Source organism: Eurypyga helias, unplaced genomic scaffold, assembly GCF_000690775.1.
Source record: "Eurypyga helias isolate BGI_N326 unplaced genomic scaffold, ASM69077v1 scaffold7466, whole genome shotgun sequence".
Lineage (NCBI taxonomy): Eukaryota > Metazoa > Chordata > Aves > Eurypygiformes > Eurypygidae > Eurypyga > Eurypyga helias.
Genome location: NW_010254572.1, coordinates 28118 through 46360, shown reverse-complemented (window position 1 = coordinate 46360; position 18243 = coordinate 28118). Strand labels below are relative to the sequence as shown.

General features: G+C 39.7%; 1 protein-coding gene across 1 annotated transcript; it reads right to left on the bottom strand.

Annotated features, from left to right (window-relative positions):
* Positions 1–1603: 1603 nt before the first annotated feature.
* On the bottom strand, positions 1604–17796 carry LOC104510699 (tight junction protein ZO-1-like; the record flags this gene model as incomplete). Its single annotated transcript, XM_010153031.1, has 8 exons — positions 17744–17796; positions 11731–11855; positions 11414–11516; positions 9783–10062; positions 9122–9225; positions 8218–8386; positions 7726–7870; positions 1604–1740 (listed from the first exon to the last, which is right to left on the bottom strand). Coding segments are annotated over exons 1-8 (1111 nt in total), but the record flags the coding sequence as incomplete, so codon positions are not given.
* Positions 17797–18243: the final 447 nt, after the last annotated feature.

Genomic DNA, 18243 nt, shown 5'->3' with positions numbered 1-18243 from the left:
CCCCAGATGCAGTTCTTTACACTTGTCCTTATTGAATTGTATTAGATTTCTCCCCGCCCAGCTCTCCAGCCTGTCCAGGTCACGCTGGATGGCAGCACGGCCTTCTGGTGTGGCAGCCACTCCTCCCAGTTTGGTATCATCAGCAAACTTGCTGAGAGGACATTCTATCCCTTCGTCCAGGTCATTGATGGATAGATTGAATAGAGCTGGAGCCAGCACAGACCCCTGGAGAACACCACTAGCCACAGCCCTCCAACTAGACTGCTCCATTGACCACAACTCTGAGCTCTTTCCTTCAGCCAGTTCCCGAACCATCTCACTGCCCAACGGTCCAGTCTGCACTTCCTAAGCTTGGCTATGAGGATGCCATGGGAGACCATGCAAAAAGCTTAGCTGAAGTCAAGGTAGAACACATCCACTGCCTTCCCCTCATCTATCCATCTAGTAATACCATCATAAAAAGCTATCAGATTGGTTAAGCATAACTTCCCCTTGTTGAATTCGTGCTGACTACTCATGATAAGCTTCATTTCCTCAACAATCTTTGGGAAAGGCCACCAAGAACAAGTTGTTCCATCATCTTTCCAGGGATCGAGGTGAGGCTGACCGGCCTATAGTTATCCAGGTCCTCCTTCATGCCTTTTCTGAAGACCGGAGCAACATTGGCTTTCCTCCAGTCCTCAGGCACCTCTCCTGTTCTCCAGGACTTGTCCAAGATAATGGAGAGTGGCCTGACGATGACTTCCACCACCTCCCTCAGCACTCGTGGGGTCTCAAGGGTCTCCTATCCTGACTGGCTTTGTATTAGGCCAATTACTGATCTTCAGTGTCTTCTAGAAATACAGAAATCATCTTTAATTCATCTCACTACCACACTCCTTTTCTATCTTGGCAAATATACACTTACTTCCTTTGCACCCTTTCCGAACACCCCTGTAAAAGGTCACATCCTATGACAAGCTTTTTAATAATGGCTGCTGCATCAGAAAACCTACTCTTCTCATTTTCAAGATCACTGAGGCTATCAACATCATACACGATCATACACATCATACAAGTCCTCTACACGAGCTGAATACTACATGCATAAGTGTCACTGCTCATCCCTTTGGTTTTCAAGTACTTCCAAGTTGGAATCTGCTTTTTCTCATTCTACACTGCCTTTCAACAACAGTGCCCTCTAACCCATCTACACAGCTCCTCTTTCTCTACTTACAATTTCACTGTTTAAATATAGTCTGCTACAGCAACCTCTGAGAACCCGCCTACTGCTTGACTCACAGAAATGACAGATTTTAGCCTCACTTGAGAAATCAAGACAAAATCTCCACATGACCATCACCTATAAATACTGCTCCAAATACTGGAGTTTGACCACTATATAACAGTCAGACTTCCATTGCTTAGACTTTCAGGACCAAGACTCTAAAATACAAATGGGGTTATGGTTACAAAGACTGTTTAGATTCAAAAATCAAAATGCTCAGAACTTGGTCTGTTTTAATAGTTTAAAAATCATTCCACAAATATGCAATGGCATAAAGTCTTCACTGGTGATCAATTCTCAATAACATGCATAATTAATGTATTTTAAGGTTTTTACCTGGGAGTGGTGGAGTTTGTTTTTCAGTTCTTTCGACTGCCACCTCTTCGACAGTTTTAGAAGTATCATCTGCATTCTTTACAGGTGTAGAGACAGCTCCTGGTTTAGTTACTCTCTCATCTTCTCTGCTTCGAAGACTATATCAGAAAAAAAGATTCCACTCTGCATATAGAATTGTTTCTATGACCTTAGTCTACTAAAACTAAAGAATAAATTCTTTCATTCAAAGTCCACTTCTGGTGGCTTTACCAATTACGATTTAACAAGGTTTTTTTCTTACATTATCATGTTGTTAATAATTTTTACCATTTCGTTCCTAACTTCATGTTAATAAAGTATTTCTCTACATTTGGCTATTTAGCAAGAGTAAGGACATGGGCACACAGACTGCTCTCTGCTTTAAGCACAGAAATAACACATACATGCTGTATATTGGAACCTATAAAAAATAGAGAAGCAAAGGGAAGAAGGGGAGAAGAGCAGTTATGATGGTCTTTTTCTCAACCCCTCCCTGCAGAAATTGTGGATTTTTAGACTTAATTCTTAGGCTTCGCTGTGACCAAGCTAATTTATCTGCTTTGTGTGGCAGCTGCCCTGGTGTGGCTCTTGGTAGATCTTTGCAAAGATAAAAGTTACAAGACAGACATGCCCATGATTTCTCAGCCTTCTGAGAGATTGAGGACTCCAATCCACAGCTGCTACAAGACAGGAGTGCTTCTTATATACTCAGTCATCCCTGTATTTATAGTAAAAAGACAACTCGCTGCTTCTTACGTGTTTCCTACAGATGCTGACAGTGTAAAAAAAAAGGCACACATCACACATTAAAAAAGAAAAATATCTCATTCTTCAAATAATGAGACTGAAGTTCTCAAGAACATAATTTCTATTACTTTAGCTCAAAAGATATGGTATAGCTACCAGCTGTACCATAAGAGAACTGAAGAGGACATATGCTGTATGTTGAAGTGTTACACTGTTATCTGTTGAACAGCAAGGAGTTTAACAGGCTCAGAGCAGATGAATATTACTAATCACCTGGAAAAAACAAAAGCAAATCAATATACTAAAGAGTTTTAATTCCAGAGCACATACATAAAAAACACCACCCTAAATATGAGATGCTCAAAATATCTATTCAGTTCCTGAGGGTTGGCAAGGATAAGTATTTGAGAGAAGACAGACAAACGAATCACAGCTTTTTATATACGATCAGATGTAATTACCAAGGAGCAGAAAAAAGGTACTTCCTCAAAGGGAACAGCTTAGTCAGCAGGCACAAGTCCACCTCATCAAGGAGAGCACTGTATTGGGCGGGGGGAGGAAATGTTTTTCACTACCATCAGCTAGATGGTGCTGCTAGGCAATAATGAGTATCACCATCCATAAAGTACCAGTGGATCAAAAAATATCCATTACAGAGTAAAGGCTGTTTATTTTATCCAGAACCACTACTTCAAGAGATGGATGTGACTTAGGAAACCAGATCCCAGCAAGCCTACTCATCCAAGATCATATGAGAAAGGATAAAAGAAACAGTAAATATCTTAATACAAGCAGAACATGCTTTCCTGAAGCAGTGTGAAGTTTGAAACCCCAGAAACAAAGCTTAGCTGTTCAGCCAAGACCTACTAAGACTATTCAGTACCTTCTTTTGCCAGTTTTATAACTGTGCCTGAAGGCAGCTCTAAAAACCAGAATACAGAAAAACACGGCAATCACCACAACAGCCTGGGAAGACACAGGCACCCCTGTGCTGTAAACAACCATCTTGTTCTAAGTCACTGGTAAAAACAAGTACAGTGGCCTAATTTTTTAAAATCCTTATTTGTGCCTTTTTTATTCAGATAAACCCCTTTTGGGGGGCTTCCAGAGCTGATTAAAATTAAGCTAAAACCATTATGTCTAGCAAAATGACAAGTAAGTATTCATCCTTCTACTTTGTTCCCAAACTTCATGGGTAAAGTTTCTCTTATTCCTCTTTCTAATTTCAAGCATACTGCATAAGCTAAAAGCTTACATATCGCACTGCCAGCACTAGACTAAAGTATGACTGGACTCCTCATTCCCTTGAAAAGAGTTGTCTTTAATAAGCCAGACACATATATTCAGCTGTTTAAAGTCATACTGTATGTCTTATAAACAGTCTCCTGTGGCAGTGTAAGCAACTAATGCCCCTCCCCTTCCAAGTATCTGGGGTAATGAGCACTAGTTAATGAAATAGAGCAAACTTCCCCATGAGCCCTCTACCTGTTTCCAAGCATCTCTTAACACTTCACAGCAACATTATACTAAAATAGTAATATCTCCGCTTTGCTTTAAGACCAAAAATACTGCAGTTACTAGAGGACAACATTCATTTTACATTTCCTCTACATATTGTGCAAAACCACTGCAACTTTATGCTGCTTTTATACCTGCATACATAAAACCAGAAGAAAACAGCTCTCAGTAACAGTAACTAAGACAACAGAGCAAGAGCAGAGCACAAAATAGCATCAGGTAAGTATCTGAAGCAATACGTCTCTAGACAGGGCTACTGCTATGCACATAGGCAAATACAACTAAAGTAACTGCAAAAGGTCAGTTCTACTCTACGTTTAAATGGAGAAAAGCTGATAGTCACATTTGTGACAGAACAAAAAGGAAAAAAAAAATCAAGGCAGCAGGAAAGTAGAGTTTCCCTGGTTTGGCTTAAACTGTACAGTAGGCACTGATATTACACACTGCAAGATGATACAGGAAACTTCTTGATGGTGTCACTGGTTCTAGGTGACGGAAACTCATTAAAAACTGACAGCTGCACTTCCCAAGAGACAGAAATGTTGTTCACTGTGTGCGCTGTGACACTATTGTTTAACATCTGTGTTGTGTCAGGGCCCCTTTACCTCACTTCCTCCCCACCCCCCTCCTCCTCCCCCCTGTTATTTTTTTTAAAATATGCCTCACAGAAGCATTTTTACATAAGCTTCAGTCCCAAAATGCAGTCAGCTACACACCAGTGCTATCAACTGTGCCTATTACTTCAGAACAGAAGATGGTCTGCAACGCAGAGCGCTCACTTGCACGGAAACAGGTTTGAGAGACAAACATCTAGGCTCTTTCCAAACGCATTCAGCACATTTCCAACTGTTTGGCATGAGAAGCCAGTAAGAGCCAAGGGACATCTTCCACATTCAAAACAAGGCTGCTTTTTGCCCTATATTCTCTTAACTTGTTTTGAAAATGGACAGAGCAAATCTCCAGTGCTACAGAAAAACTGACAACTGTTTTATGGAAGTCAACCTCATCCTTCCAGAAATAATGATCTCTACAGGGATTTCTTCAAGCTACCACATCTTCTTGCTGAGGCTGAAATGTTAAAGCCTTTTTGCTATTCCAGTAGCCAGGGGAGGAAGGCAACACAGGAGAGAGAGGTCCCAAGTGGGAGTTCTTGTGGAGTGGCAGGCCTGCCAGCACCTGGCTGTAAGTGCCACTTTTCAGGACCGTTCACACCAAAAGCTTATCTTGCTCAACAGCTTGTTACTGCCAGCAGTATGATCAGATAGGTAAGAAAGTACATATGATACTTGGCTCCCCACATATGGTCAAACTTAGGGCGCAGAAACCTCCTCTTTTGCTCATGCTAGCTTTTTAAGTACAGCTCTTCACATAACATAAGGCAACTTTGTATGATATCAACATTCTACATTTAAAATGCTTTTTTCCCCTCCTGTGCCTGAACAGTTGTTCTGCATATCTCTACAATTATACAAATCTTTTAAAACTATACTTAAGCTTTAAACCGTGATGTGCTCTGAGAGCTCCTCCTCAAAGCCAGGACATACTTATATTTCACTTAGTATCTAATTTAGTATCAGTTGCCTGTAAGTTTTCCAAGTCTCCAGGGCTATGAATATTCATCAGTATCTGGAGATCTGTAAGATTCATTCTCTGGATTCTTTACAAGACTTGGGATAACCTGCAATCCTCCACAAGTGAAGAAGCCATACAAGTGTAATTAGTCCTTTTTATTAGGAAATTCAGAACATGTTCTAGAATCTGAGCTTTAGAAAGACTCTTCAAGAGATCTGTGAAGTCCCTCTGGACTAAAGAAAACAAGTACTATTTACTGCTTTGACAGAATGTTCCAAGAGCAATTGTTACAGCAGTTACGGACCCAGGCAAACTGCAAGCACACTGGCACTGAAGGATGGACACTGAAGACCCTGCCAAACCCCAAAGCCATACTGAGGCAAGCCTGTCAGCAGATGGTCGTACTCTAAAGCACACCCAGAAGCCTCAGTCTCCAAGCCTGTAAGAAAGGACTATGGATTCCTCAGGAATTTCTCTCCTCATTAACATACAAACACTTGGCAGAACAAAGTCTAAATAAACACTCATTGTCTTCAATACATTTTCCTTCAGCTCAATTTGAGGACTTATTGGACCTTTTTGCCCCTCAGCCTGTTAAGTTTGGATTTTTTCCTTCAGATTTGTCACCAGATTTATAAAATAAAGCAGTTGTAATGAAGTTGATGTCACAGCAGAGCTGAACTTGCACAGATAACCACTACAAAGAGAAGTTGCTTTCAGTGTGGTTTTCTTTATGTGGCTCAGGGCCCAGGTTTTCTGATCTTGAAATGGCCATGTCCAACAGGAAATCAGCCCATGCCAAGGTAGCTCTTGTTCATGAGGCAGATACAGCGGATGCATTCAGAGTTGAGATAACTTCAAAGTTCCTTCTCAGGAAGGATTTAATTCTTCTGACAGCGTAGCCCACAGGGAGGAAGTGACCATCTACCTAAGCCACTGCAATAGCACAGCAAAGCACTAACACTAGGGCAAGTCAGTCATAGTTTCACTTTTGATGGATTTTTCTGCTCCCTCCACCAGTCGCATTCACACATCAGGAATGCAGGTAAAGAAGTAAAGGTTTTAAACCAGACAGTCCTCAAGCTTCACAATCAAATTCCTGCATCTCCGACCCTGCTTTTAAGTTTTTCCCCACTAATATGGGGTTCCTACTTGAAAATAAACTGTCATGCCTTGTGGTCCCTCCAAACAGCATACATGGAAGAGAAGCAAACGTGTCAGTAATCCACAACCCCAACCAGCTGTACATGTAGCTAAGATCTGCCTTGTTATTAACCCTTAAAAGACTCTAAAAACATTAAAGGTATTATTTTCCCCTTGAGCAAATGAAGTGTTATAACAACCAATAAGGCTTATCTTACATTCTGTGGAACAGACAGTTGCAATTCATTTTTTTTCCTCATAGTTTTTTACAGCATCTAAAAATCTTCAAATAGAAGCTCTGAATTCGGAATTTGCAACAGATCAATTATAACTGTTGCTCCATCATCCATGAGCACTCAGAAAGTAAACGTTCCTCTTACCATTTTTAGTAGAACCTAAAATCTAACAGTGAAATTCTATTTCAATAAATTTAAATGTCCATTTCCAACAAACTCTGGAAATGCAAAACAAGACAAATTTAGATTATTCAAGACTAAAGTTTCACATGGCAAAAAAAGAATTCTAAACCACACCACAGATTACTTATCTCTGAATTCATATGAAATTATTTACCCATTTCAGAATTAACACTAATGTCCCACTACCCAGTTCAAATATTAAAAACTACATTCCAAAAGCTAAATATGCGGTACACCTTATTTGTAGGAATTAAATGTATTTCATAAACATAAAATAACCTTCTAAGAAAGGTAATGAGGGAAAAAAGCCTATGCTTAAATAAAGCAAGACTTCAACAAGTTTACCCAGGCTGGACATTCAGTAGGAACCGTGCTAGTAGTTACCTCAAATACCCTTGCAGCTAACTGCTTTCTACAGCTACAGTATAATTGCATAGGCTTCAGTAACATCAAACTTGGTCATTTGTACAACCATGCTCTAACATTACATCTAAAAAAGAGGTAACACTGAAGTTAGTGGTCCAAATTCTCTTAGACTTCAGGACAAATTTAACCTTCATCAGCTGCGTCCCTTGAGAGAAGGAACGCCATTGCTACTGCCATAGTTCTGCACCACATTGGCCACACTGTATAAATCCAAGCACTCCTGCAACTTATATGTCACAATAAACAGTTGATTTACAAATAATACAATGCTGCCATCACCTGCCGTTGCTGGGCTGCTGTGGAGAATGTCTGGAATGGTCTGAAGGCTCTGACCTCTGGTCAGGAGATCGTGAACGACTGCGGCGAGGCCTGTCATGTGATCGGTTGGAATGATCTGATGCCAGCGACTGAATTTCTGAAATGTCTGTTAAATAAAAGTTGTTTTTTCATGAAATGATTGTAATTAAAATGGTGGTGTGACCTGCTCAAATGGAAATAAGCTTTAGCAGAGAATTTTTATGAAGATGTTACGTCTACATTTACTGTTTCAAACCCAATAAACTTAATATTCCTGAAAGAAAACCTGCAAGAACAGGAACTGCATCTTTTACTCCACTGTTTTTGAAGGCATGGATTTCAAGCACATTCAAACAAGCATTTACCCATATGACCATCTTACTCCTAATATTTCTCCTCCCCACCCCTCTCATCCCACATCTTCACAACACAGGTAATTCTCCCCCTTTGGGAATCAAGTTTATTTATACTCACCATCTCTTTCTGAAGCATTGGCAGAATGAATACTGTCAGAAAGATCAGGGACATTCAACAGCGTAGCTCGTTCATCTCGCTGAACAACCATCTTCAACTTGCCTTTTGACCTTTCTATGAGTGTTTTTGCATCTGCTAAGGACATGTTTTCCGTCACTGTGCCATTTATCTGGAACATAGTAAGAAAAGAGCAGATATATTTACTGGGGAAAAAACCTCCAGTGAAGAGAGTGGTTTTCTGACTGGATTTTAAAATAGCTAGAGATATTCATCAAATTACCACAATACAATGAAATACTATTGGACTCATCCAAACTATAACATAGTATATTATTTTCATCTTTCAAAGGCAAAGCCTCTACCACTACTACAAAACTTAAAATCTTCGTTATGTTTTTTGAACCAGCACTGCTATACTCTGAGTAAGGAATGAGAATGTTTTCTGCACCAACACATTTATAGCATTATCCTGAAGTAAAAATTGTTAGTATGAATTAAAAATCCCTAGGTATATTGATTGTTACAAAAAATCAAAATTTAACCTGAAGGCAAGTTCTAGTGCTGCTCAACAGCACAATTCCACAACGTTATACTGCATAACCGAGAGCAGCACGTGGGGCCAAAGTCCCACACCATTCCATATGTTTTCTATTATGCATTTACAGCGGGCATTATTTGTCTGACTAAGGCCTAGGGAACAATACCAAAAAAACCCAAACTAGCTTTATAATTTTCCTTTCTTCAGAGAGGCTGACTTATATCCTTTTTATCAAATTTTTTTAAAGATCAGTAAATTTAAGTATATCTTCTTCTAATAATAATAAAGCTATAAATAGAGTTAGAACAGTTACATCAATTAGTTTTCCCGTTGAGCAAACGCCGCCGCCACCACCACATACTATACCTTCAGTACAACATCTCCTTCCTGAATATTGCCATCTCTTGCTGCCAGGCTATCCTGTGATATCTCTTTCACAAATATGTGGCTTGCCAACCGCAGACCATACTCTTTACGTAACAGCAACGAAAGAAAAAAGAAAACTGGTGAAGCTACCGTAACAAACAGATTTACAACGCTGCTTCATACATCTCCACTGGAAACAAAGAGCAGAGTGAACTTGGCACATGAAGGGCTGTAGTGGAATTACACTATGGATTTACCATTATATCAATCTCTCTTCTAACTCTGCCTGTAATCATAGCTGTTGTTCAATAGCTTAATTTAGATGCTACTTACAATATTCCCTCTTTCAAACAAGAAAAACTGAAGACGTGACTGAAGCCTATGGAAGGTACTTGGCCACTGGCTACCAAATGTCAGGTGCACAGCTGGGGTTCATTTACACTATATATAATCCTTCTCCCTTAATTAAGAACATGTACTTTGGAATATGAAAAACATCACCAGAAATACAACAGCAGTTTCTGAAATTTTTAGCTAGCTACTGGTAAAATGGGCAAACCAACCCAAGAGCACTGTTCATACAGTCTATGAAGCCCTTAACCCAGCACTGACTGAAGCAGCTGGCCTTTAAAAAACAGCAAGAGAATCACATACAAGTTACCTTCGTTCTTCCTCGATTTCACCAGTGTTACTTTGGTAGGTTTTGCAGGCTGACTGGAAGTAACAGACCTTCTGTCTGATCTCGGTGATAAGCTTCTCTCTCTGCTAGCACTTCGATCTCTTACCCAGCTCTTCTCATGCCTTCTGCTGGCAGTTGGACCACCACGGCTGCTTCTGGGATCACGTATCTCTTCATCATAGCTATCATCCTCATTTTCAGACACTGGTTCAGGTTCTGGACGAGCCACTGGAATCTGAATTTTCTTCATCCTTCGGATAGTCTACAACCAAACACTAACTATCAGCCTCTGGCTGTGTAACGCTAATGGTGTTACAAGGAGTCAGAAAGCAAGCTAGTCCCAAAACTCTGAAGAAAACATATAGATATATTTGTGAATGCTCTGAATTCTTGTATCCCCATTATAAAATTCTACCTAATTAATACAAGAAGCTCATCAATACGAATTACTAGAAACCTGTTCTTGAAGGGAGAAGCATGTATGTTTTCACATTTGGTTTATTTCGTTTATGCTTCTACAAAAGGACAACAATCACAGCCACTGCAGCATAATGCAATAGTCTGTCTTCACAGAGCAGCATATTTGAATGCCCTCTCTCTTAGCGTAAACCCACAAATCAGCTACTGGCACTGCCTGAAAGTTCTTTTGCTAACATGTAATCTACTGTATACCCAGTGTGTTATTGACAGTAATCCCCCTCAACTCTGAAGCCTCCCAAACTTCCAAAGCAATGTTTATGCAAGCCACAGAGGAAGGGGAACATTCCCACTGAAAGTTCAATGTCAGCTTGCACTGGTGTAGACAGCAGTTTCCAGAGTAAGACCCAACCCCGTTTGCCATGCGTTATAGAACTGAACCAGGCTACACCGTAAAGCATACACTGAAATCCCTGCACCGCTCACCACACGTGGGTTTTGTGCAAGATTTATATAATTACTAAATCAAAGGCAAACTTTTCTTTGCAACTGCATTAGAACAGACAAGGGCCCTACCAGCACAAAAGCTTTTCTATGAGCCCTAGAAGTCTCTTTTCCTGAATTAAGAAATTGTTAAACATTGCCCATTTGTGTTGTATTTTTTTGTAACCTAAATCGCAAACTTCTACAGAAAGCTGGATTACTACCCTTTAGTGATGACTTGTTTTGCAAAGTCCAAAAGCCAACCACTTAGAATAAGCCTACAATATTATAGGAATTAAGGTAATTATATGTTATTTTGGCAAACTGTTTACTGAACTTGAGAAGAACTATGTTAGGGCCTGAACAAAGGGGTAAAGTTCTTCCAGTCTTTGAAAAACCTGATAAAAAAGTGCACTCAAGAAAGCAAAGAAATATTAAACAAAGCTGAGCTTTTGGCAAACTGAGAACTTTATCATAAAGAAGTCTGAAGTACCCAGTGACACATTACCCAAACATCAGCATTCGCATTTAAAAAACATTTTGAGCAACCCACGTGATAAACTTAATGGTCATCACTTCAGTAAGCCCTGTATGATGCTTCAGGTTTCAGTACCTTGGCTCATGCACATATTTCATCACAAACATTAAACACCACCACTTTTGCTCTAACTACGGAATTCAAGTGAGCTTAAAACTTCAAGATATTCACTTACAATTTTGGCATTCTTCCCACTTTTCCTCAGCTGCTGAACAGCAAATGCATGCTCGACATTATCCATTGAAACTCCATTAACCATTGCAACACGGTCATTTTCTCTAAACGAAAAACAATACAATGCACAGTATAAATCCTTCATGCCAAGGCAAGATACTGGGGAACAGGCATCCATGAACAAACTACCTGTATTATAAACCTACCCTAGGAACAGTTCCAGTTAAGTGTCTTGAGAGCAAAATAACCAGGAGGTAAAGCCACCACTGACAGATGAATGCCCCCCAAATCAGAACCCAGGTATAGCTTGGCACTTACTGCAGCAGCCCTTCTGCTGGGCCTCCTTTCAGCACATCCGAAATAACTATTGATGTCTCACCACTCTGAAAATGAGGATTATCTCTTCCTCCAGATATTGCAATACCAAATCCAAACCCAGGGGCCTGTAATGTAACAAGATACATATTATTACTTTCTAATATTTACATAGCCCTGATTCACATTCCTGTGTCTAGCACAGAAAGGTCCTATGGGATGAATGCAACTTTTGGAAAAAAGAAGGACCCATGAGCCCTGCAATGCTATGCAATCTAACCGGAGAGAGATTAAAAATAAAAAACCCCACCTTTAGAAGAATGTTTCAGATGAACTCACCTCTCACAAGAGTAAAATACAAGAGTCCTCATTTACATTTTTGTGTCCTGGGCCCCAGGTGGTCATCAGTAAGACCTCAATCTTGTCAGCACAACATGCCACGCCACTGTGTTGAGACACTGACTCAAACCCGTATCACTTCGTGCAACAAGATTTCACGTTACGGTATTTACCCAGTTTGACCTCGTTTAGCTCAGGAACTGACAGGATGGCAGCACACAGCAGCATGACTGCAGGCTCAGTTCTTCGCAATAATACCAAGATCACTTGTACCATTAAATACATCAAAACCTTGTCAGCACTTGCAAATCATCTGCATCTTAACAAAAGTAATTTGCTTCAATCTTTTCCCTCTAGGGTGACCTGCCACTACAGCAAGGTCAGTGCCTCTGAAAAGTTATTCCTGCTAGATACTTCAAGACACAACAATGCTTACATTTCTGCCTGGAAGCAGTGAGGGTAGGAAATAAACTTTCTAAATATAACTGGTTTGCAAACTATCTAGTTCTTCATTATTGCCCAGAAAACATTATCAGAAGGACATTACCATTCATATGCTGTATTTTGTTCAAGAATTTGAGATTTTTGACTGCATGCCATAGTCACTGGGTAGAGAAGATGAGGTTTCAACCAGTTCCTCCTCTCCGTTACACAGCATACGCTCCATGCTGGCAGACTTAGCCCTTTCCTTTTCAGAGTTTTTGACAAACGTGACCCAGCTTCAGCTATGAGTTTCATAACCTTACAGTGACAGCAGAAGCACCATGGTAGTCTGCATCTGGCTGTTAGACACATGACGTTCAGCTTTTCGGACAGCAATTACCGTTCAAAAAACCCATTTCCTATTTCCCCCCAAAAGAGAGGCCATAAAAAGATGGTCCAGAATAAGCCTGTAAGCAGTGAATAGGACCATGCACTACCCAAACGATGACCCGGAGATTCACTGTTCAGAAATTGATTTCCATCTTAGCTGATACTGCTGCCAGGTATGAAGACACTAAGTTGGTCTATCAAGTGTGGGGGAAGTGGGGAGGGGTACACTTCAGTGTTTCTCTGGCATTCGTTTCCATTCATTAAAAGGAAGACTGCACATCTTTTCAAGATGCATTCCAGCCAGATCAACCAGAAATCATGGCTGGGATTCAAGAATTACTAAGTGAAACCCTGTGCCATGCATGAGGCTCAGCAGCCTGAAGGATCATAATGACTACTCGTGGCCAGAGGAGGAGTTTTCTTTTATTTTTTAAATAATAAAAAGCATGGACAATATCCTATGAAAATATGTAACAAAAAACCCTTTCAAAATAGTGCTATTTCCCCTTTCTCATGCCACTGCTTCAACTTTGTTTTCCATTACTTCAGCAAACAGATTTCAATTTGCACTACATTTGGGTGGGGAAAGAAAGGGAGAAAAGAGATAAAGGCATTTACATCAAACTTCCTTTAAATGTTCTCCATCTTTCCTTAAACCATAAACAACAACAAATATCTTAGTTCTCCACTCATGAAAAGAAATACAATCAACTCTAAGGCCAGCAGACTTGCAGAAACTCACTATAAACCTAATCTTGCTGTTTGCCATTTTATTTTTTAGAGTAGATTTGCAAACCAAATCACCAATACTGAAAGTACTAGTTTCTTACTTTAATATTCTTTTCAAGAAGCCCTGAAACAAGCCAGTCTCACATACACAGCAGTGGAAAAAAGACCACAAGTCAGAGAAAGGCTTCTAATAACAATCAAAGTTTTAAATACTCCAAATGACAAAGTTCAAATCAAACCCTCATCTTTTTGAAAATTTAAGAGCTCAAATAAGAAACCTTACAGTAAACCTCAGCCTACTACTTCTCATTTTATCCTGCTGCCTCCCATCATCTTGAGAAATGTTAAACTGAACTACCCTCAGAAAACCAAGCCTAATGTCACAAAATAGCCAGATGTTGACCGCTACAGATTATAGAAGACAGAAAATTGTATCTTACTCAAATTACATTTTAATCGATCTGCGACATCACAAAAATCACCTGTCATGTTGTAGCGACAATACAAGAGAATAACCTCATTTCAGTTCTCTGGGAGAAGGAGACAAACCTAACACAGACACACAGAACTTGAGTTTCAAGTATGAAGAAACTCACATCATAGATGAAGTGCATGGCTTACCCTTCAAGTCCTTGACAGTTAAGTATACCAAACCAGAAGATCCCTCAACGAAAGCTAAACTGCAGCTACCTGATAAGCTTAAACTTGAGACTGACTCAATCTCTTAAGAGCTACACAGCAGTCCAGGAAGTTGGAACAGCAGTTTTGGAACAAAAACTCCTGGTTAGAAGTTCAAGCCTGTCCTCCTCCCAATGAGTTTCTCCAGTCTTTTTGGCAACAGCACTGGAATTGACCAACTACTGTGTGAAATCACAATACAATCAGACTGCTTAAAAGCTTTATGATACCTTAAACAGATGGATAAAAAAAAAATCTGATTTTTGAACCATATCAAAGTGCCTGAACTGACACATGCATAGAGCAAATACCGGGGTTAAGTATACTCTGTCCCCAACTCGTAACGACATCTCTGGCAAGTACAGGTCACAGTAAGAAACCCTTCAAAAGAATTGAGCAAAGCTGCATTCTTCAACAAGAATTCCCTATGCAAAGCACCTCCTTCTTTTGCAAGGCTCATCTCCCAGAGTTTATACACCCTACTACCCCTTTTTAAAGGGCCATTACAGGATCAAAACATGTTCAAAAAACTAAAACATCTGTCTTTTCAAGGTATGCAACAACAACACCTCTAACCTACCATTAATTGGTTTATAAATTAATAACTGCCGCCTATAACAAGGCTGAAACGGTTTTAAGCGTTTAAAGCCTCAGACAGAAAGAAGTTAAAAAAGCCAACTAGTACACTACACAGATAGTATACTTTGGAGTGCCTGCTAATGTGGTCATTCTGGGTTTGTGGGGTTTTTTTTCCTTCTTCAAGAAGAAATTGCATACAAACAATGTCTGCTTTCCTAAAATGTAACTGTTTCTACCAAAACTGCTTTTGTTTTTACAGTTGTTGGCTACCTTTATGGAGCCGAAGAAGAGTTACAGGAATCTTACTCTGCCATACACAGGAACTACAGTTTTAAGCCTGTGCCGTTCTTTACATAAAAGTCTCATTGCCGGAATTACTAGCAGGACTAAAACGAGTCTCAGAACAGGAATAAATGAAGTCCAGCATATTTTAAAAGTGTATCTGCTGACACACACACACCCCACTTAACAAGCTTTCCTCCCCAATTTTTAGGGTTTCTCATTATACCAGATGTTAATGGTCCTTACTCCTTAACTAGGTTTGATCAAATACCATTAATAAAGGCCAATTAAAGTGGAAAATAAAACCAGAGTTACACAGTTTATTTGGGGCACTTGGAGGGACAACAGATCTGCTTGCCACTAAGCAGGTGCTTCTGAAAAGAAAAGAGTTGATCTGGACTGACACCAACTCCAGCCTTCTCTGCCTCTCCTAGGGGGACTTACCAATGTTTGACAGATTTTTTTTTTGGATCAGTTTCTTTTAAAGACTTGTCCAGCCTCATTTTTGAGGGCAAAAACTGACAGAATGTACAAAAACGTCTGGTGAATCCCAAAAGCTTCGCATGTATACCAATAAAACAGGAAATCAGTAACCTGAAGTTTGACTTGCATCTACCCCACAGAAATTCAGCACATGTAAAGTGTCCTTAATTCCACCTTTCACAGCCAGCTTGGTGCCCTGAGCTAAGCCAAAACCAGAGGGACTCTGTGTGCCTCACTAGAGAAAGCAAGTTCAGTTCTTCAAAATGGGGTTTTTTGTGTCTGACAGGAGATGGTCTCTAGCAATTCTGTAGCCAAGCAGAGCAGATAAACTAAACCAGAAAATATTCTACAACCACTCAGAGTGGCATTTTGAGCCTATTCCAATTCTATTAACTTCTAAATGTCTTTGAAGATAACCAAGATCTGGATGCCTTTCACTCCTTCCTACTACAGTGAAGTAGCCTCATTTACTTGGTGATCTAACAGCACAATTTCATAAAAAGCAGAATCAACCCCCCCCCCAAGCAAATATGCAATCACCCCCTAAATCCTCTTCCCTGTACTAAGGATAAATTCTGCACACCAATTGGCTTAACAAGACCAAACTCTTATGCTAATGTTATCAGGCAAATGGAAAACACTGATAACATTCATTTACCCAACTAAAAACAAAGTTAATAACAGTACATGCCATCAGCCTTCAACATCTGAATGACAGACTCTGTTTTTTTCTGCTAAGAAAACAGCCATTTCTAGTTCCTACTTATTACTTCAAAGTTTGTTCAAGGTAACATCACATTGCAGCATCTCCTTGTTCCCTCTGAACTCATCTTCAGATTACTGCTCCAATTAACCACAAAATTATCCCCTTCAAGACAAACGAAGCTATTACTAACTTACTAGCCAACTTTGTATTTCTAAAGCATTTTTTGCTTGTTTTTGAATGTAAGGCGGTACTGATTTAATCAGTAATGAGTTTAAAAAAATAAAAAATATCTCCGTTTAAACAGGTTCCAGGGATGCCTGGACAGTTTCAATAAGAAAATAGGGCAATTATATATAGAAATGATACTTCTTGCTCAAGAACTTGTTGATCTAAACATTTTTGGAAGCCTGAAGAAAACCGTAGGTAAGTATCGCTACACATTTTTGGTTTTACTTACACTCGGCTTTCAACATGTGGCTGCAGGTAGAGCCAGGGTACTTTGTTAGACAGGCTTCTGGTCAAACTGAGCTGCTCTTAAGAGAGCAGAGACTCACATGGCTATTTTGAAGCAACAAATCATAAGTTCATACAGAGAATTAACGTTTTATCTGATCAGCTCACCAATTCGTACATCGATCTGATCAACACTGTATTTCTAAAATGCCTTGATTCTATGCTGAGTAACTGAAGGCAAATGATGTAACTTGCTCCCTTGAGAGAACTTTAGTGTGTCTGCCTTTTGTTGGAAAGGATTCATCTACGTGGGCCATAATTCCATGGTCACTAAGCAGCTGGCAAAAATGGCACCCCACTTTGTTCTCACTTCCCCTAAACAACTCATTCCTTACTGCCTCTTACACAGCTTCACATCAGAAACCAATTTAAGAGTAACTCAAGTAAGAGTCAGTGTAAATATAAAAGCCAACTTTATGTGTACTACTGATTCTACTACACATTCCCTTGTGTAAGGTGCACATTCTGAGCACCTCAAAAAACAAAAAAATCACTATTTTCACCACTAATTAAAGAAAGCAGCAAGCAAATAAGGTGAGCAAATAACACATTTAACTATATTGTTTTATGCCCCTGAAAGAAAATGTTTTAAAGCATTTAAGTATAGTTACAGCACAATCATTAATGAATACTCAGATGTCTAACTACTTTCAGTTATGTACAGAAGTAATCTAAAGCTTTGTTTCTGGCATAGCCATTTGTAGGAGGGCTTATCTCTGAAACCCAACAAATAGAACTACTATTACATGGAACTTTTACAACACTTCTAAATTTAAACAAAGGAGTATGACAGTTTCCTTCTCTTTTACTTCCTGACATCTGGCTTTTTCCTATTGTTTTCAAAAGCTAGCAGTATCCTGCGCTGGGCATACACAACCAATTGTACAAACTTACCCTGTGAAGAGTCACTGTGTGCTGTTCCCATATAGCTGTTTCTTCCATTGTTGTGCTCTAAGGAGAGAAAAACCAAAAAAATTAGACTTCACTGTCAACAGCTGTACTAAACAACTGCATAATACCACAAATAGAAAGTTACACTCAAGAGCAACACTTTCATACTAAATGGCAACACAGAAGTAGGGATGGCTCATTTGTTACATGTTTCCTGTCTTTGTATGTCACATCTGAACTTCCTGTGCTCCTAGGGAAGGGGGGCAGGGAGAACAACAGGCAAAATATATTTCCAACCATTTTGACTTCAAGTTCTGAAATACATAAAGAAGTTGAAAGGGAAGGACTACAAGACGCATTTGTGATGTAGGCTCTCTTGGTGGCTTGCCAAGAGTACCATAAATGAAACTGGTCCAAGGCCCACTTCCAGCTTTCCACTGATCAATTGCATTTATATTCTTATATACTTCATGCCCTTGTGAACATCCCCTTTGCATTATTCT